Genomic DNA, 16,887 nt, shown 5'->3' with positions numbered 1-16,887 from the left:
CAAAACATATCCTTTGCCATGGTGACACTTACATTTTCTGGATGTCAGGGACCAAACTACCTATTCCCATAACAATGGAATTAAAATGTGTATTGCAGCCATTGTCATCTTTGCCTGCCAATAAATTCAAGGATCTTGACACCCTTTCTTATGCTTCTGATTTGAGTGAGTTTAAAACAAAGGGAATCGATGACCCTGCTGTTATCAATAGTACAATATTGATGCACAAAACCTGATTTATTCCTACTTAGTTTCATTTCACTCCTGTTTTCATAGCGCAAGTTATAAAATGAGTACATATTGGAGGCCTTTTTGAAACATTTTAGCCAATAATGTCTCATATAGTTGAGCTCCACTCCAAGGATTCTCTGCTTGTGGTCAATTATCTAAGATTTTGTATTAATGTTGTGACAGATGCATGTACTTTAACATGGAGTAGATACTTGGAGGAAGGATCCTACTTAACTTGCCTCTCATTGCAATTGTCTACTTAAGACTGCCACAGGTTATAATAGGCTCCAATTCCAAGCAATTTGTGGGTTTTGTGGGTAATGCCTCTCGGAGCAACAACCGGGCCCAGCTCTGTCACTGTGTATGTGTGATTGTCTTTGCCAGACAAGTCGGATGTTCCCAGTAATGTGCTGTGCTAAGAGAGATGAACTTGAGACATTAATGAGATGTCATGAAATTGTGTTAATTTCCTCATGACTTCACAGAAAAGGAAACAGTAGTGCTGAGTGGTCATATCCATGCCTCATTGGACTGAGATAGTACCAGTTACAACCAACGAATGAGCCATCAATGTTCAATCACTTTTGCATGTCATTTTCGCCCTCTCCCTTTTCTTTTCATTATTTAGCAGTAATCTTTCAGGGCCATGATTACCCTAATGTGTATAGGATTTCACACCACGTCAGGGTATTTAGGATATATATATATATATATTTTGTGTTAAGTCAAAGTGAGAGGTCTCAGTGTCTGTACAAGCAAAAGAAAAAAAAGATCACTTGTGTTATGAGAGAGATTTATTTCTCAGCATATATGTTCCCTCTATCATTACATTAATTATGTGATTTATTTATGGACTAACCCTAACTAAGATCATATTGTGTTTCCTTAATTTCTGCTCCAAGAACCCTTTAATGATAATCTTTCTTGTGAATGTGAATATTTACTGTATATTCAGATAATACAATATAAAAAAAACATATTTATAATGGAATTATATGATTATTTTTACCCTAAAACATATGTATTACATACTGTTTTGCCCTTAGTACTGCACACGGTGTCACGGTTTGGGTTTTTCTGGGTTCCTGTTTTATTCTGAAGTCCTGTCTCGTGTTCCCCTGCACTTCCTGTCTTTTGATTGTCTGCTTATTGTTTCCTCCTGTGTCTAATCAGCCACACCTTCCCCTTGTACTTGCCCTGTGTGTCTTCTGTTTCTTTGTCTGATCGTACTGTGCGAAACTGTGTGTTGACGCCGTGTTCCTCTGTGTGCGTAAGATTGTCCACCCTTTATGTTTATACATAGTATTATAGTATTTTTTTGTCCTTTTGAAACCTTTTTGAAGTCTTTCCTCTTTTGTTTAAAAAAATTCACTTTTTTCAACCGTTGCTCTGGCATTTGGGTCCTCTCCTTCACCACCACGTAACACACGGTCAATGAGCAGTCAGAGGACACTGTTTCAGAAAATAGAAACATATAAAAATCTAAGCAATAAAGCTGTTGCTGTAGTGGCACCAAATATACACATATCTGAAGACTGGTTTTATTCCAATAAATCAATCAAAAGAGGGAAACCAATCAGAGAGAGAGTAAATGAGCTATCAAAGAATACTGCTCACGAAAATAATAATAATGTGTAAGCCAGTTGGAAACTTGAGTGAGGATCGATGCCAGCATCATCCCTTTGTATCCTAATCACCCTTGTGAGCAACAAACTGTGGAAGCCATTACATTCCTGCCACCTTCCTAATTTATCAAACCATCACAGCCAAATGTAAAACAATATCATTTGTAAATTATCCTCAAGTGAAAATTGAATCCTGGCACAGTTGGGAGGTTGATGATTTTATTTTTTAAGAATTAATTTCCTCTTATTTGATTGTACAAGGGAGGAAGCAATGTGTCAGCAACTATTAGCATATTCACCAAGTGCGACAACACCAACGGCCAAGCTGTCCCCTCCTCCTCTCTTGGGTTCTTGCCCTCATTTTCCTCAATCAGTACTCTTATTCTTAGAAGCTTTATTCATGCCGCCTGAGGGACAGGGCCTGGAGGAGGAGGAAGAGGAGGAGGAGGAGGAGGAGGAGGAGAAGGACAGGTGGGAAGATGAAATCAAAGAGAATAAAGAAGTGACAGTGGAGTGTGGCAGTTTTACCCAGAAGCCTTTTCGCCTGCTGTCCCTCGCCTCTGGTCCAGGAGTGGACAGGGACAAAGAATCGGCCCTGGCTTCTTCTTTTTTTTCACATTTACAGATATTCATCTTTTGTTGAGCTTCACGTACATTATGACAAAATAACCTGGCGACGTTAATGCCGGTAGCCATAGTAACTCGCTTCTGCCTGTGTGCCCAACAAGAGCAGTAAGGAAGAGATGTTGCCAGAGGAGCCGCTGACTGGGTTTACTCTGAGCAGCAAGTTTCTCAAATATTCATAAAACATTCTGGGCTGTAGCCCTGGACGCCCCGACAATTCTGCCTGAAGGGTCTGTCTTTTTGCGGACCGTTATTTCTCTGCGCCGCCCTTGCGTTTTGTCTTATCTATTTTCGCACTTATCTTTTTTTGCAGATGCGTAGTTTAATGAAGGCCCTGGGCACAAAGTGGGAGATGTGACTTGCCCTGCCCAGTGACATTTAAGAGTAAAATACCAATGGGCCAATCTGCATGTTTTGTGGACCGGTCACGGTCAGACAAAAAAAAAAAGGCTGGTAGCGTCAGCCTAAAAGGCATGTCGGCCCACCAAGAAAATGCCCAGAGTGCCGGATTACTAGTCCAACCTGCTCTGACACCATATTCAGCCCTATATCCAGACACAGCTGCCCAGAAAAAGACGTTTTCCAAATGGCCTTTGAGGCAGCTCTGTGCATGTGTTGGTTTGAACCTGAATGAATGTGCACATTCAGCCTCAACATATAGGTGCACACAACACAAAGAGCTGTGAGAGCATCTAAGGACTATTCCAGTCCTTTCTTATCCTTCGCTGACATGCAGGGCAGCATTTCCTCACATTCTCTTTCCGAAACCCTTCAGCATCCTATGCTTATGCTCTATCCCTGTCTCCACGTTCTCTCTGCAGTGTCTTCTTGGCAGACGCACTCTCTCTCTCGTCACTGTCTGAGCCCCTTGTTTCGTGACTACTCTCCTCCTCTCTTGCTGTCTTTGCTTTATGTTTCTTCTTTTTCCCCCCTCAATGAGTGCAACAGAAGCCTCCTTTTCCTCTCTGCTTGAGGCAATGAAAGAGGGACTAGAGGCAGACAGGAGAAGGAGGTAGACAGAGGGGTGAATGGCCTCATTCACAAGCAACCCCACACACACAGCACAGCACACAATACACTATCACTCACAATAATCACTGCCCTGTTTATGAAGCTATTGCGGCTCAGTTATCTTGTAAACTATGTTCTGGTGGAGAGGATCAGATATGAAATCCATAAGGTGGCTGAGCTCCCCTGCTGGAATATTGATTGCAAGGCTTTATCTTTTATCTTGTCTTTATAATGCTGCTGATGAGCACACTTGAGGCCTTGTGTCAGTTTAAACGTCTCAGCAACTGAACATTGCACGTTGGTATCTTTTGCTTCATGGAAGTAGTTATTAAACCAGATAGAAGCATTTTACAACATAGTCAGTGATTTTTAAGTCTTTGAGAGGGAAACAACTGAAATATTACATTTTCCCGTGGTCAATCACTTTTGATTGACCACGGGAAAATGTAATATTTCAGTTGTTTCTTGGTTTGGTGCTCTCCTCTGAAAACAGTTGGTCATTGCTTAAAAAATCTCCCCTGTATGCCTTCTCATTTTTGTGTGTTATTGAATAGCGAGCATGCTCTCTTGAAGAATATTGATCCTCAGGCTTTAAGCTCGTCGTCATAACATTGCTGCTCATGATGGATGAGTTGTTGGCTGGGCTAAACATATTCAGCCTATGTTTATCTGGGAATGAGGAGCACGTGTTAGATTGTTTCAAGTCTAGGAAAAACACTATTGAAAAGCAAACGTTGCTTGTAGAAATCAATTTTCTACTTTTTTAAAGAATTTGTTGTAATGATGTTATTACAACAACTGGATATCCTGTAAAATTCTATAAAAGAATCACATTTGACCAAATTCCTTTTCTAATCTTGAAGGTGTTTTTTTTTTTTCTGAGCAGTTGCTCCATTGTGCCATGTTGTAGTCTAGAGGGACAAATATTTAATCCATACAGTGATTGCGCTCTCTGCCAGAAAGTATTGATCTCCAGACTTTGTCTGTAGTAGTTTAAGTTATATAGTGTTTCATTGTCTCTACATAAGTTTAAAACTGACTATACTGTGTAAAACACGCGTTATTTTTACTTTGTATGTCAAGATTTAATATCATGCAATGAGCGATTCGTCTGTTGTTTTCCTGCACCTCTCTTTTCTGGTGGCATTGTGGTGTTACAGTGTTGTGTGTCTGTTTCTCCTTGAAGGGCCTCTTCAAGGAGAAACAGACCTTTCGTTTTGCTTCAACTTTAAACTTCGTAGTTTTGTCTTTTAAATTTAGAAAGAGTGAATCAATGTATCAAAAATGCTCATTTTAATGTACCTTCACATGAGTGAGTCTGTTGTGTTAGTTGGATACTCTGCGACAGTTTACAAGGTCTAACGACTGCAAAATTCTGAAAATAACCTACAAAAAACCATGTAGTCATTGACAGGTTTGCCAGTAAACCAGTAATGGTTGTGGTGATCCTGATGTGGATGTTTAATGAACATGTATTTAGTCTGTGTGTTCAGCTTTGGCTGCTGCAGACTGCAGTAGCACCTGTGACTGGCAGAAACATCTCTTCCCTGTTATCTGGAGACACTCTGCAAAGGACCAGAAATCCCTATTATGTAATATTTTACCAATATCATATGAGATAAATATAATAAAGCTGAAAAATAACATTAATTAGTATTATATGATATAATATATTAATGCTAAAACAATGTAGGGTATGAGGCAAAGAGGTGTAAATACATCATACAATTACAACATAAATTACGTAATTATTATATTAATTTTGAGTTTTAGAAAAAACATGCTATCTTCTATGTAGTGGTTGTGTTATCTTAGATATGAATACTACTATAATATTATACAGGGCTTATAATGACAAACTATGAACTAGTGCTGCTACTCGATCAAACTGTCAGATGTCCCAATTAGCCCAGACTGAAAATAAATATTATCACATTTTTGGAAAAGCGATTTCAGATTTCAGATGAATCTGAAGAGTCTATAATATGCATTTCAATGATATATCCAGGATGTCCAACTGATTCAGCAGCGAAAAACATGTTAAAAAGGTAAAGATAGAAGCTAAAAACCTTACAGTGTAAAATGTAATCCCATACATCTCCTGACAATCAAGAAAGAAGTCAATGAATGAACTGCAAGCTGAGTAGCAGCATGTCTTCAGAGTACCTCAGTATAAACATGTTATTAAAGTGCTAATGCTAGTTAATCATTAGCTAATGCACTGAGCGAACGCATATCTCCTTTCAACCTCTACGGGGAATGAGTGTCACTATTACTTGTGCCCCAGGCCCAACGTTTAACCAGGACTAGTTTAACCATGACTAGTTCAAAATCCACAAAACCAGCCTGAAAATAAGGAAAATGTAAGACTATTGCATGACAGTCTATGGAGTGTGTGTTCGAGGGGCAGGACTTAGCAAAGGGTCAATTACATAGCTAACGTAAGTTTACTGATAAGATCTTTTGGAAATGGAATAACTATAAAACCCTCAAAACAAAACAAAAACAGACTCTGATAGGGATAAGAGATGAGGATGACAGGAAATCATGACCACTAGTTACCTGAATGATACTTTCCTCTCATACTTTCGGTGACTCTGTCCACATTCAGCTGTCCACACACAATATTTTCTTTGCTTTTTTTTGTTGCACATCATACTTACCCCTGTTTCAATATATGAACTCATCATAAGTGTGAATATATTTTACACTTTGTACTAGTTGTGTCAGTCTGGATTAGAGCTTTAGTCATTGTAGAAACTCCACTGCTTGCTGCAGGATGCTCCGCTCTTTGCCTCTCTCTGTAAAAAAATATCTCTCAAAAACCACACAATGCAAGAGCCTACTTTCCTGGAGGTTACTTCTGTTAATGCCTTAAATATGAATTGTCAGTGTAAGGCACTGAGGCGGTACATTTCACTCTAATTATAACGCTCATAAAAGCTTATTATTGGCATCTACCTTCCTTCACCCTCCAGGTACCAATGTGCTGCACTGAAGGTAGCCCCGGGCAATGCCCGTAACAATATGCCTTATGGCTTTTAAACTTGTTTGTATTCCTCATTTACACAGGTGCTCCTTTTATCTTTGGCCTGTACCTGCAAGTAATGAGAGCTCACAGTAGTTCTTGCGGTGTTTCTGGAGAACGTCTCTGCAACGAGAGGGTTATTCAGACTAATGAGTGAGAAGCAACTGCAGCATCAGGACCGAAAGTCTGAAAGTTGTTAATTGGAGGATGCGGGTGTATGCTTTTGTGTGTTCAAAATGTGTATAGGTAACTGTCTGTTATATGTGTTACCTTTTATAGTATGTGCTGCACAGAGGTAGTTAAATCAGTTGCTGATTTATCTGTGAGCATCTGTTCTTGCTGTCATGTGAAATACAAACAAGTGGCCAGTTTAGAGACAGAGGCACTATGCAGAGAGAGGTGAGGAAAGAGGGAGGGAGGGGAGAAATATGAGAGACACTTGGGAAACAAGTAAAGAGAGCTGAGCTTTTTGTCTGTATAGTATTGAACTGATTGAGCAACATATCTTCGTCCCCGTTATCCAAATTGGACAAGATTGAATTTGATAAATAAGAAATAAAGTGTGTGCACGTGATTGAGAAGTCTTTCTAAATCACAGAGACACACATTCAATTAATCAAAGAGAGGCAAGGAGAGCTGCAGAGGAAGATGCAACGATGCTGAGGCTTGATATGCTGTATAGAACAGCTTAAGGAGGGGCGTTTTAAAGAGATATATGGAGAGGTCTGCACAGAGAAAGAGCGAGGTTTGAAAGACAGAGCGAGCAATTAAGAACCCGAAAAAGACAGGAGAGTGTACAAACAAATAAATCTAACACATGGAGATGCTGAGAAAACGAGCGAGGGGGAGGCAAGAAGATGTAGAGGAAGTCCCAGGAGACCTATTGTGTCCGATGCTTTTTACTGTGGCGATGATGCACCCTGCCGCTGGTCCCTTCCTCTCATTAAAGCTTTATGAAGCAAGATTAGCACACATTTTATTACAATGACGCTACTGTCTGGCACATTCCAGCCTTGCGGCGGGATGGTGGTGGTGGTGGAGGGCATTGCAGAGAAACGAGCCCATGGAGGCGTACATCAGAAAGGGAGACCTGGGAATAAGAAAGGATGAGAGAGTTAGAGAGGCAAAGCCAGCATCAGAAGGCATACATCGAAAAAAAACAGGGAAAGTGATAGTTGATGAATGAAGAATAAGACATAGAGACTTTTGTTATGTGCTCTGGGCCTCTGTGTGTTTGGTAACAGATGTCTTGGTGTTTAAAATAGAATGTTTTGGGATTAAGGCTATCGATATGTCCTTAAGTTTTGATGGAGACCCAAGAGATGGGTGAAAAATAAAATGTACAGACAGTGATGTCACAAACTGGATCTAGGCCAGCAGTTTCAGTCAAGTTTGAAAAGAAATCAATCAGATGGCATGGGAGGAGCACTCCACTCTGTTTACGTCTCTTCACATGTGCAGTGCCTTTGATTTTGTTGCGCTGCTTTTTGTATTTTTGCTCTTCCCAAAAGCAGCGCTTATCCCAAAAACACAAATTAGTTTAAAAGCACAGGAATGGCTTTGACATCTGTTGTCAAAGAATATCAATTGTGTGTCAATTATTTTATTTTTCATAGACAGTGTTAGGACACCATTTCTGTCAGCCAAGTTATGGCATTATGAATGAACGCCATATTTAATCTATTTTACCAAACTTTCACTGCTTGCTTTTTGCTTCAATCCTTTTAATTTTGTGGTCATTTTGATTTTGGGTGAACTTAATAATTAAGTCAACTTCAGTGATTTAGTGTTAACATCTTTGTGCATTCCAGGTACTGAATTGTAAAATATAGCACCTTTCATTTGGTAGTTAATCCCACACAGTCTTATCTGTTTAACCATCTCACATGTGTATCAAAGAAAACCTAGAAATGCCATAAAAAACATCTTGTCAGACACTTACGTTTGTTAACTTTGAGAACATGACTCAGCTTCTACTGAAGGACGCATGCTAGCTAGTTCTCTGAATTCAAGACATTTAGCTGCTGTCATAATCAGAGACTAAATCCCTGCCTTATCGCCTCCTGGGTGCAGGGGCCTCGGCTTTGTTTAATTGCCACAAGCCGAAACGTCAAAGCTGCATCTCCCTCAGTATTTACCCCCAGTGAGGCTTATAGCTGATAATGGAATTACTCTGAGTCCCAGGAGGAGGAAGAGAGGAAGAAACAGAAAGAGAAGGCAGCCATAGAGGAAGAGAGGGAGAAGAGATGACAGAAAGTGGATGGTGGAGGCTGAAAGAAAGATGATGGATGTTGTGTCTGCCTATAAAACAAAAGAGAGGGGAAAAGGTATGCGATGGAGTGATGCGCCAGGAGATTAAAAAGGGAGAAAAGGTTACAGAGTGAAAGTCGGTTGATGCCAAAAGCAAAGTCTGCAGTCCGCCTGTCTCAGCGTTTACTCCAGTGTGACGTATTGCAGGGTGGAGAGTGAATTATGATGCAGGATAGAGCTCATGCTCAAAACATGCCTGCCTGAAAGAATCCAGCTGAAAGGATGAATGGGTCTAAGAAGAGAGAAAGGAGGGGATGAAATAAGCGGATGTAAGAAAGAGAAACATTAAAGAGTAAAAAAAGAAAAATGAGTCGACATACTTTCAGTCACTTCTCTCGCTGAGTCCTTAGAAAGGGAATCATGTGTTTCTGTGCATTTCGGTTGATTTGTCAGAATATGCAGGACTCTCCGACTCACACGCCCAAGAGCTTTTTTTTACCACAAACCCAAGCGGAGGAGAGATTTTTCTGGAAACGAGATAGTGGAAGACGTCAATGCTTTTCACTCTCCTCTCTTTCATGGTTGAAAGCTTCAGGGTGTTTGAAGAATGAGTTGCAGTGTTGTAGTGGAAAATTACTTCACATCTGAAGTGAGCTTGCGGCTCGGTCAAGGGTTTTGTATCTCTGTGTGTGCGTGTGTGTGTGTGTGTGTGTGTGTGTGCATGCATAGATGTTACACTGTAAGCTCCAAGCAGGTGGGGCTATTTGACTGTAATTTCCTTAACACCTGTATAAGTGGGCATGCCAGTTTTAGCTCGTGGGAATGATTTTGAAGTTGCTTGCTCTGGTTTTTTAGGGTGTTCCGATTTCCACACATGTACGTGTAAATGTGTGTGCGTATACTTTACGATAACATGTAAATGTGTATGATGAACAGTGTGGCAGAAAAGGGTTCTGCTTTAAGTGGCATGGATCTGTCTCAGGTTATTAGGGATGAAATAATAATAAGTTCGTTTTTTTTAGAGCAAACTCAACAAGACCTCTGTAAAACTAATTGATTTGATGCGCTTGAAGCCTTATCTCTGTTTCATTAGACTTTAGACTTTAGACCAGTCACATTTATGGTGGCTGACACCACTGAAAGCGCGCCTTTTGTCTCTAATTAGGTGACAGAAGCTGAGGCTGCCACTTATTAAAATGGTTGGCATGTTTAAAAAAGCCACAGTGTGGATTTAATTAGGGAACATGTCTCTTTCTCCATGCCACATTCTTGTTTTCTCTTTTTATACTCAGTTCACTTACAACGCTCTCAACTCTGTATTTGGTCTTTTCTAATTTTTCTCCCCTTGTTTTCCTTCTTTCATCTGGATCCCTCCCCAACACTCCTCCCTTTCCTTCAATTCCCTCCTCACGTCAGTCTGTTCTCAGTATTCAAGGGGTGTCTTCGCCATCTTTGGCCTTTACGACAAGCGCTCGGTGAACACGCTGACGTCGTTCTGTGGAGCCCTGCACATCAGCCTCGTGACGCCCAGCTTCCCCACCGAAGGAGAAGGCCAGTTCACCCTGCAGCTCCGGCCGTCCATCAGAGGGGCTTTGCTGTCACTGTTGGACCATTATGACTGGAGCCGATTTGTCTTCCTCTACGACACTGACAGAGGTGAATGCACAATGACAAATGTCTTAACACGTTATATAGAGAGTTGGTGTTTCAAGATAAAAGAAAAGTCTCACAATTTGAGAACCAAGAACTTATTTTTACCAAAATAATGTTTACGTTTTTAAATGGGTTTCCATGTGAACAAGGATGAACAACTCACTCGTATTGTTGGACCCTGAAGTTGATTTAAAAAGATAAGATCAAATGTAAGATAAACCAGAGGGTAATTTTAGATGCTAGTATGTAAAATAAGAATATAAATAAAATGTAAATTGTTTTTCAAGAGCCATTAAACTCAAAACTACAAGGCAAGCAGTATACATGAAAAGTACCCACGATGACTGTTGTACTTAACTAAACTAATCGTGAATTACTGTCTCGAGTGAAAAATTCAACGTAGAAAATATATTTGCCGTTATTGGACTCAGGGATTGAATGAGGAAATTGCATGGCTGGAGTGATTTAACGTTTACAATATGTTCCCTTTTGTAAATCCACCAGTTGCCATCAACATGTTGCAGTACATTCACATTGTTTTGTCAGTTGACTACCATGTGTTTTCTTCTCCAGTGTCATTCCTTATTGGATTTTAAAAGAATTACCAGAGAGAGATTTGGGGAAAGTATTTAAAAAGGTCTGTAACTCAGTGGTATATGACGCCGCAGCTGAATTCATAAACTCGGATAACAACCGTATCTCTGAGTATTAAATACAGAAGATTAAAATAGATTTCCAAATTAGTCTGGTTTGAAATATTTTTTGCATGAAGAATTATTTGTTAGTTTGGGGCCAGTTTGGAATGGCATCAAGAACGAGATTATAATATCATGAAGTCATGAGAATCTTTTTAAAGGTCTATTTGCCTGGGATTATTTTGCCTTAACTTTCAGTTAGTGGGCTGTGCTACTGGACCTGCACTTTCCTGATGAAAGGATTCAGCTGCAGAAACGAGGGTGTAATTTAGCGATTGACAGCCAGAAACTGTAGCGTCTGGTCTCAACTCTTGCAGCGTTCACCTGCCTTCAATTTAAACACCCATCATGCAGTGCACGTAAATTAGTGGAGCAGCCACAGCTGAGGCCCACGGCCCCTACCCACTGTCATGAGAATGCTTGGCACGTTCTCTCTCTCTCTCTCTCTCTCTCTCTCTCTCTCTCTCTCTCTCTCTCACACACACACACATAAACACACACAAGTCCCTGCCACAGGGAGAAACGCAGGTCAAACATGATGCAGACTCCCCAGGTGTAGTGGCATGTTAGGGGGAATCTGTGAGCTGCAGTGTGTGTGTGTGTGTGTGTGTGTGTGTGTGTGTGTGTGTGTGTGTGTGTGTGTGTGTGTGCGTGTAATTGTGTAGTTGTGTAGTTGTGTGGGTTCTGTCTGTGACTCTGCCAGCTTCCCTCTGGTCCAGGTTGTCTGGGTTAGTACCCAAGGGGAGCAGAAGGAGAAAGAGGAGGGACAAAGGGGAGCAGGAGGGACAGGTTAGGTGAGTCGAGCTGGTGGGGCTGCCAAAAAGAGACGACATAGGAAAGACAGGTGTGCGAAAAGGGAGGAGGGGACAAACAATGTGACAGAGGAAGCGACAGGAAGAGGAGAAAGTGGAGGAGGCAGTGGAGGAAGGCAGGGGGGAGATTACAGAAAGGGCAAAAAAAGAGAAGTAAGAGGACAGCCAGGAAGGCAAGCCTCTGGGGATATACAGTAGCACATAACAGGAAGAGGGGTTGGAAATTGAGAGGAAGGAGGGAGAAATGGAGCGGAGGATGGATGCTTAGAGGTTGGGCTTGACTTGGCCAAGGCAGGGCCCTTCATTATAGGCTCCCATCAGGCCGTGCTGCTGGTAATGTGCTGGAAAATGGGCAGTAACGCTGTGATCTGTTTTATGCTCCCTGCTCGGCCCTGCTCCGCAGACAGCCTGCTGACACACACTCACACACACAGACAGATGTCCACAAGCTTGCACACAAGCTTACAAAGACAAATGCAAACACAGACACACACACATTCACATACAGCAGATTAATGTTTCTACATCCACGCATGAATTAGATTGATATGAATTCAACGACACAAATGAAATACGTACACATTAACAACTCACAGACAAGCGTTACCTTAAACACAAACATTAATTTAGGGCACATACAAATCACGTGAAAGAAAGATCTCACACCACACAAACATATACACACATTTTCACACATACACATCGTGATTACTGAGGCTTCAGATGTTCTTTTTTATTCCTTTCAACTCTGTGTGTGTCTCAGTCATTTTGTGGTGTGTCCATGTGTGTCTTTTATTGTAATTGACCATTAAGATGATACTGAGTTTTCTCTCATTATTGTTATCTGTACACTTGTTATGACCCATCTAGACAGCTGTTCAATGTAAAACACCTTAATTCCATTATTTGTGGTTTCACCTGCTGTTCATGGGATTATATCAACTTTGAAACTGATCAAATATCACATCGAGAGGCATATTCAGCCTTTTCAAACTTCAAACATATTCTATTGTGTGGAAAAAGATCTTTCCTTTCTGTGATTTGTTCCAGGCATATAAAATGTATGAATTGATGGACGTGGCAGCGTGTTCCCAGATGCGTTGCTTTTGAATTTAACAAGAGGCAACTAGAAGTGTACTGTCAATGAAATATCAATATCAACTGTCTCTATTGCTTTGTCCTGATCAGAAGAGAACTGTTGCTTGGTGTGCTTAACCCCCACTATTGAAGATAAGATATTATGGTGTTGCTCATCGGGTTTAAAGCAAAGGTTTGTAATCTTGAGAAACTCTTAAGAGTACGCTAGATTTGAAAGATTATCTAACCGAAAAACCAAGCCTGGTGTTGCTAACTCTTTTCCAACAAAAGAAGTTGCAGCACGAGCCCCTGAAGTTGTTAAATCAGGCGAGAAAGTCATCAAGTCGCAAACACTGATAGTTGCCCGTCCCTTCAGACTTCCCTCCAGAGCTATTACCCCAAAATTATCGATATGGTCATATACATATCATAGTTGACATAAACAACAAACATGGCTATTGTTACTATTCACCGCTGTAAAGCTGTGAATAGTGCGCACAGATTACAGTGCTGCAACAGACACAGAAAAAAAATTTCAGAGCGTTTGATGTATTGATTCAATGACAGTGATTGATTGATGTCAAGATGTATTATAAAGAATTTCAACACATGGTAAAAACTTTTTTTTGTAAGATTACCTACCTTAACTTTAAATAACAAAAAAGCACAACATATAATTACTCCACAACCCAATTACGACTTCTACCTTCAGCTTTAATTATCTCTCTCTCTCTCTCTCTCTCTTTTCCTTCCCTTACTCTCTGTTGTCTAGGTTATGCAATACTGCAGGCAATTATGGAGAGAGCGGGGCAAAACGGATGGCAGGTCAGCATGCACACTTTCCTGGAAAAAGGCCAAACAAAAATCACACACAACAACACTTTCATGCGGCATACGTAGAGTGCTGTGTAATCTACACAATCACACATTCACATAACTAAACCAATTTTTTTGTTGGTAAATTTTCAAACACAATTGTTAATTTGCTTCTGGTTTGTACGCATGACCTTATTCCTCCCTGCTGTTTGGGTTTGTATGCGTATACACGTTTCCTGTGTACATTTTAACCCAGGTGAGTGCTATCTGTGTGGAGAGCTTCAATGAGGCAGCATACCGCCGACTCTTAGAGGACCTGGACCGACGTCAGGAGAGAAAATATGTTATTGACCTGGAGCCTGAAAGATTACAGAACATCCTGGAACAGGTAATGTGTTTTTCTGCTGAATCGGTCCCATTTGCATATTCTAACTTTTCAACATTAAACTTAATTTGTTTATCTTTTTTTCAGCACTGCATCAATGTAATGGTCAATTACTTGATCGTGACTTGTGTAATGTTCCAAATGTTTAGAGGGGGGAATGTGTTAGAGTAAATCTGGGGACATGACACAAAATATGTATGTTGACTAGCATATGATGAATTTTGAATATTTGTTTTAATTTGTATACCTAAATTATAAAACAATTATATGAAAACAAGATTTCTAAAGGACTTTAATCATTATATTCCATGGTGACGTGTGCTAGTCTTCAAATTACAATCTCGACAGAGTGCTTTTCATGTTTTGTAAATTGAATCAGTAGGATGGAAAAATTATGAAAAAATAATTGATTAACTAATAATAAACTTACAATCAAACTGTATATTAAACATTTAGATGCCAGATAGAGAGTGGTTTCATTTGGGTGTTTATTGCTGGCAATGACATGGTGCACTATACTAAACACTATAGTCCATAGCTACAGTACATAACAAGATAAAAACAAATCACTATTAGTTGACTGCAGGCACAAGATGATATGTGACACTGATCTGGAACCTGAACGACCCTGCAGCGTTTTAGATCATGAGATACGGCTTTAATGGAGGCCGCACTGTAGTTTTATGTGGTACTGTTACTATCACTGAGATTATTACAGACAGGCCAGAGATTATATCACTGACCTGGAACAGCACTTAACACTTAATAATAAGGTACCAACACACCAAAATGGCACATTATTACTCCTTTAATCCACAGACAACAGAGTACATAGTAAGCTTTTTTGCAAGTAATTAAAACCAGAACCCATATGTTTTGTTTCCATTGCATTACTGGTGTCTGTCTCCTTCACTCAGAACACTAGTTGCAACAACCCTTCTTATTCTTTCTGACATCTGGAGTGAAAACAAGAATTTGAATTTTTCCCTGGAGTTCGTACTGTGGAGGGAAAAAAAGAGACTTCCCCAAACACACCATACTGTCCACTCGGATACAGAATTTAAGAACACACACACACACACACACACACACACACACACACACACACACACACACATGATGGCACACACTCTGACACCTTACACTTATCCATGTTCATTATATCATCTTTCTTGGTTGATGGTTGAGCTCTGGCAGGTGGCGCGTGTGCGTGCGTGTGCTCTTTGACTTTGGTTTCATTGTCATCATATCGCATCACATCTGATCCTGTCTGCCCACCAGCCTACACACACACACACACACACACACACACACACACAAACACAAACACACATGCACATTTATCTGTAAAAATACAAACCAGCACATAATGCAAGCCAACATACACATTCTCATACAACTACACACACACACACACACACACACACACACACACACACACACACACACACACACAAACGAACATACACCAATAGCAGCATCACAGACAAATAAACAGCAAGACAGTTTCTTAATTGGCTTCTGTGGCGAGTGAACAGACAGACGGAGAGACTCACACTAACATACACACACAAGTATATACAGAGACAGGCATACAGACACAAACACACACTCCCGACACAGTGGGCTCTGTGGTGCTGGAGTTGGCAGGCGTCCCTGCTCTGAGACAGAGACTGCTCTGTTTGACTGCCCCTGCCAGCTGCGATCTGTGTGTGTTTGCGTGTGTGCGTGTATGCATCTGTATGTGTCACTACCTAGCTGTTGATATGTGTGGGTGACAGAGATAGAAAGAAAAAAATGTGAGCCATTTATTAGTTAAGTTTCAGCACCATGTTTATATGAAGATGCTCATTCCTCTTTTGTTAAATATCTTACAATGTGTGATATTTCCCTCTATCCCACTGTGCAGATGTAACAATGACAAAAACAGTTTGCATTGTTGAGCAATTACACTTTGAACCTCACCACTGTACCAAACTGCCAGCTATTTAATCTCAAACAACCACACAAGACAAACAATCAATAGTCATTTATGTTCAATGGCAACATGAATTGACATCGTAGACTACGTTTTGTGGTTTTAGTTGCCTGAATTTAACAATTGTTCATGCTTTAGTTGATGAAGAAGTTGATGTTGTAGGGAAAGCTTCACATTGACAATGTGTTTTTTGTGTGTGCTGTGTGTTCACACTTATACACTTATCTGCTACAAAATGTGAACATACTGCAAGTATTTTTAGAAAGGGTTGGCTCTTGTGGCGATTAATGGATTCAGGCACCGTTATCAAAGTTATTACCAAAGGCAAGTAAAGTCGTCCTTCTTATAGGATGCAGGGTTAAACCAGACATGTTCACAGATCTCTAACCCAGACATCACATTGCTGAAGCTAAACATCCCAAGAGGCTGAGACAGCATGGTACCAAGGACAAGTGTAGTCCTCACAGGCTCACCATTCCCTCTGCTTTTAATCAGTATAAGAATTTAACCACAGCCACAGATGGTAGGGAGTCTCCTTTATCGGTAGTATGACTCCCCTGCCCTTCTCTCTAGAACTTAATTAAACCAACTTTAGGTTCTCTTGCTAGTTAATTCAATGGCTCGTAAGTTAATTGTGAATCCTACAGTACGCCCCCTGGTCTGCCTCACCACATGCATTGTCAATAGATAGCATTGATGTAT

The 16,887-nt window shown here is 40.5% G+C and overlaps 1 protein-coding gene across 2 annotated transcripts in view; it reads left to right on the top strand.

Annotated features, from left to right (window-relative positions):
• gria4a (glutamate receptor, ionotropic, AMPA 4a) overlaps positions 1 to 16,887 on the top strand; it is a gene marked incomplete at both ends in the record, with an annotated part of 91,046 nt that overhangs the window by 26,628 nt on the left and 47,531 nt on the right. For both annotated transcript variants that reach the window (XM_079225419.1, XM_079225418.1), the window contains 3 exons: positions 10,186 to 10,425; positions 13,779 to 13,831; positions 14,079 to 14,210. In XM_079225419.1, coding sequence (XP_079081545.1) covers positions 10,186 to 10,425; positions 13,779 to 13,831; positions 14,079 to 14,210 — 425 coding nt within the window. The remainder of the gene's footprint in view (positions 1 to 10,185; positions 10,426 to 13,778; positions 13,832 to 14,078; positions 14,211 to 16,887) is intronic.

This window comes from Taurulus bubalis (assembly GCF_910589615.1).
Source record: "Taurulus bubalis genome assembly, chromosome: 10".
Lineage (NCBI taxonomy): Eukaryota > Metazoa > Chordata > Actinopteri > Perciformes > Cottidae > Taurulus > Taurulus bubalis.
Note: the sequence above shows the minus strand (reverse complement) of the source record. Positions and strands in the feature narration are given on the sequence as shown.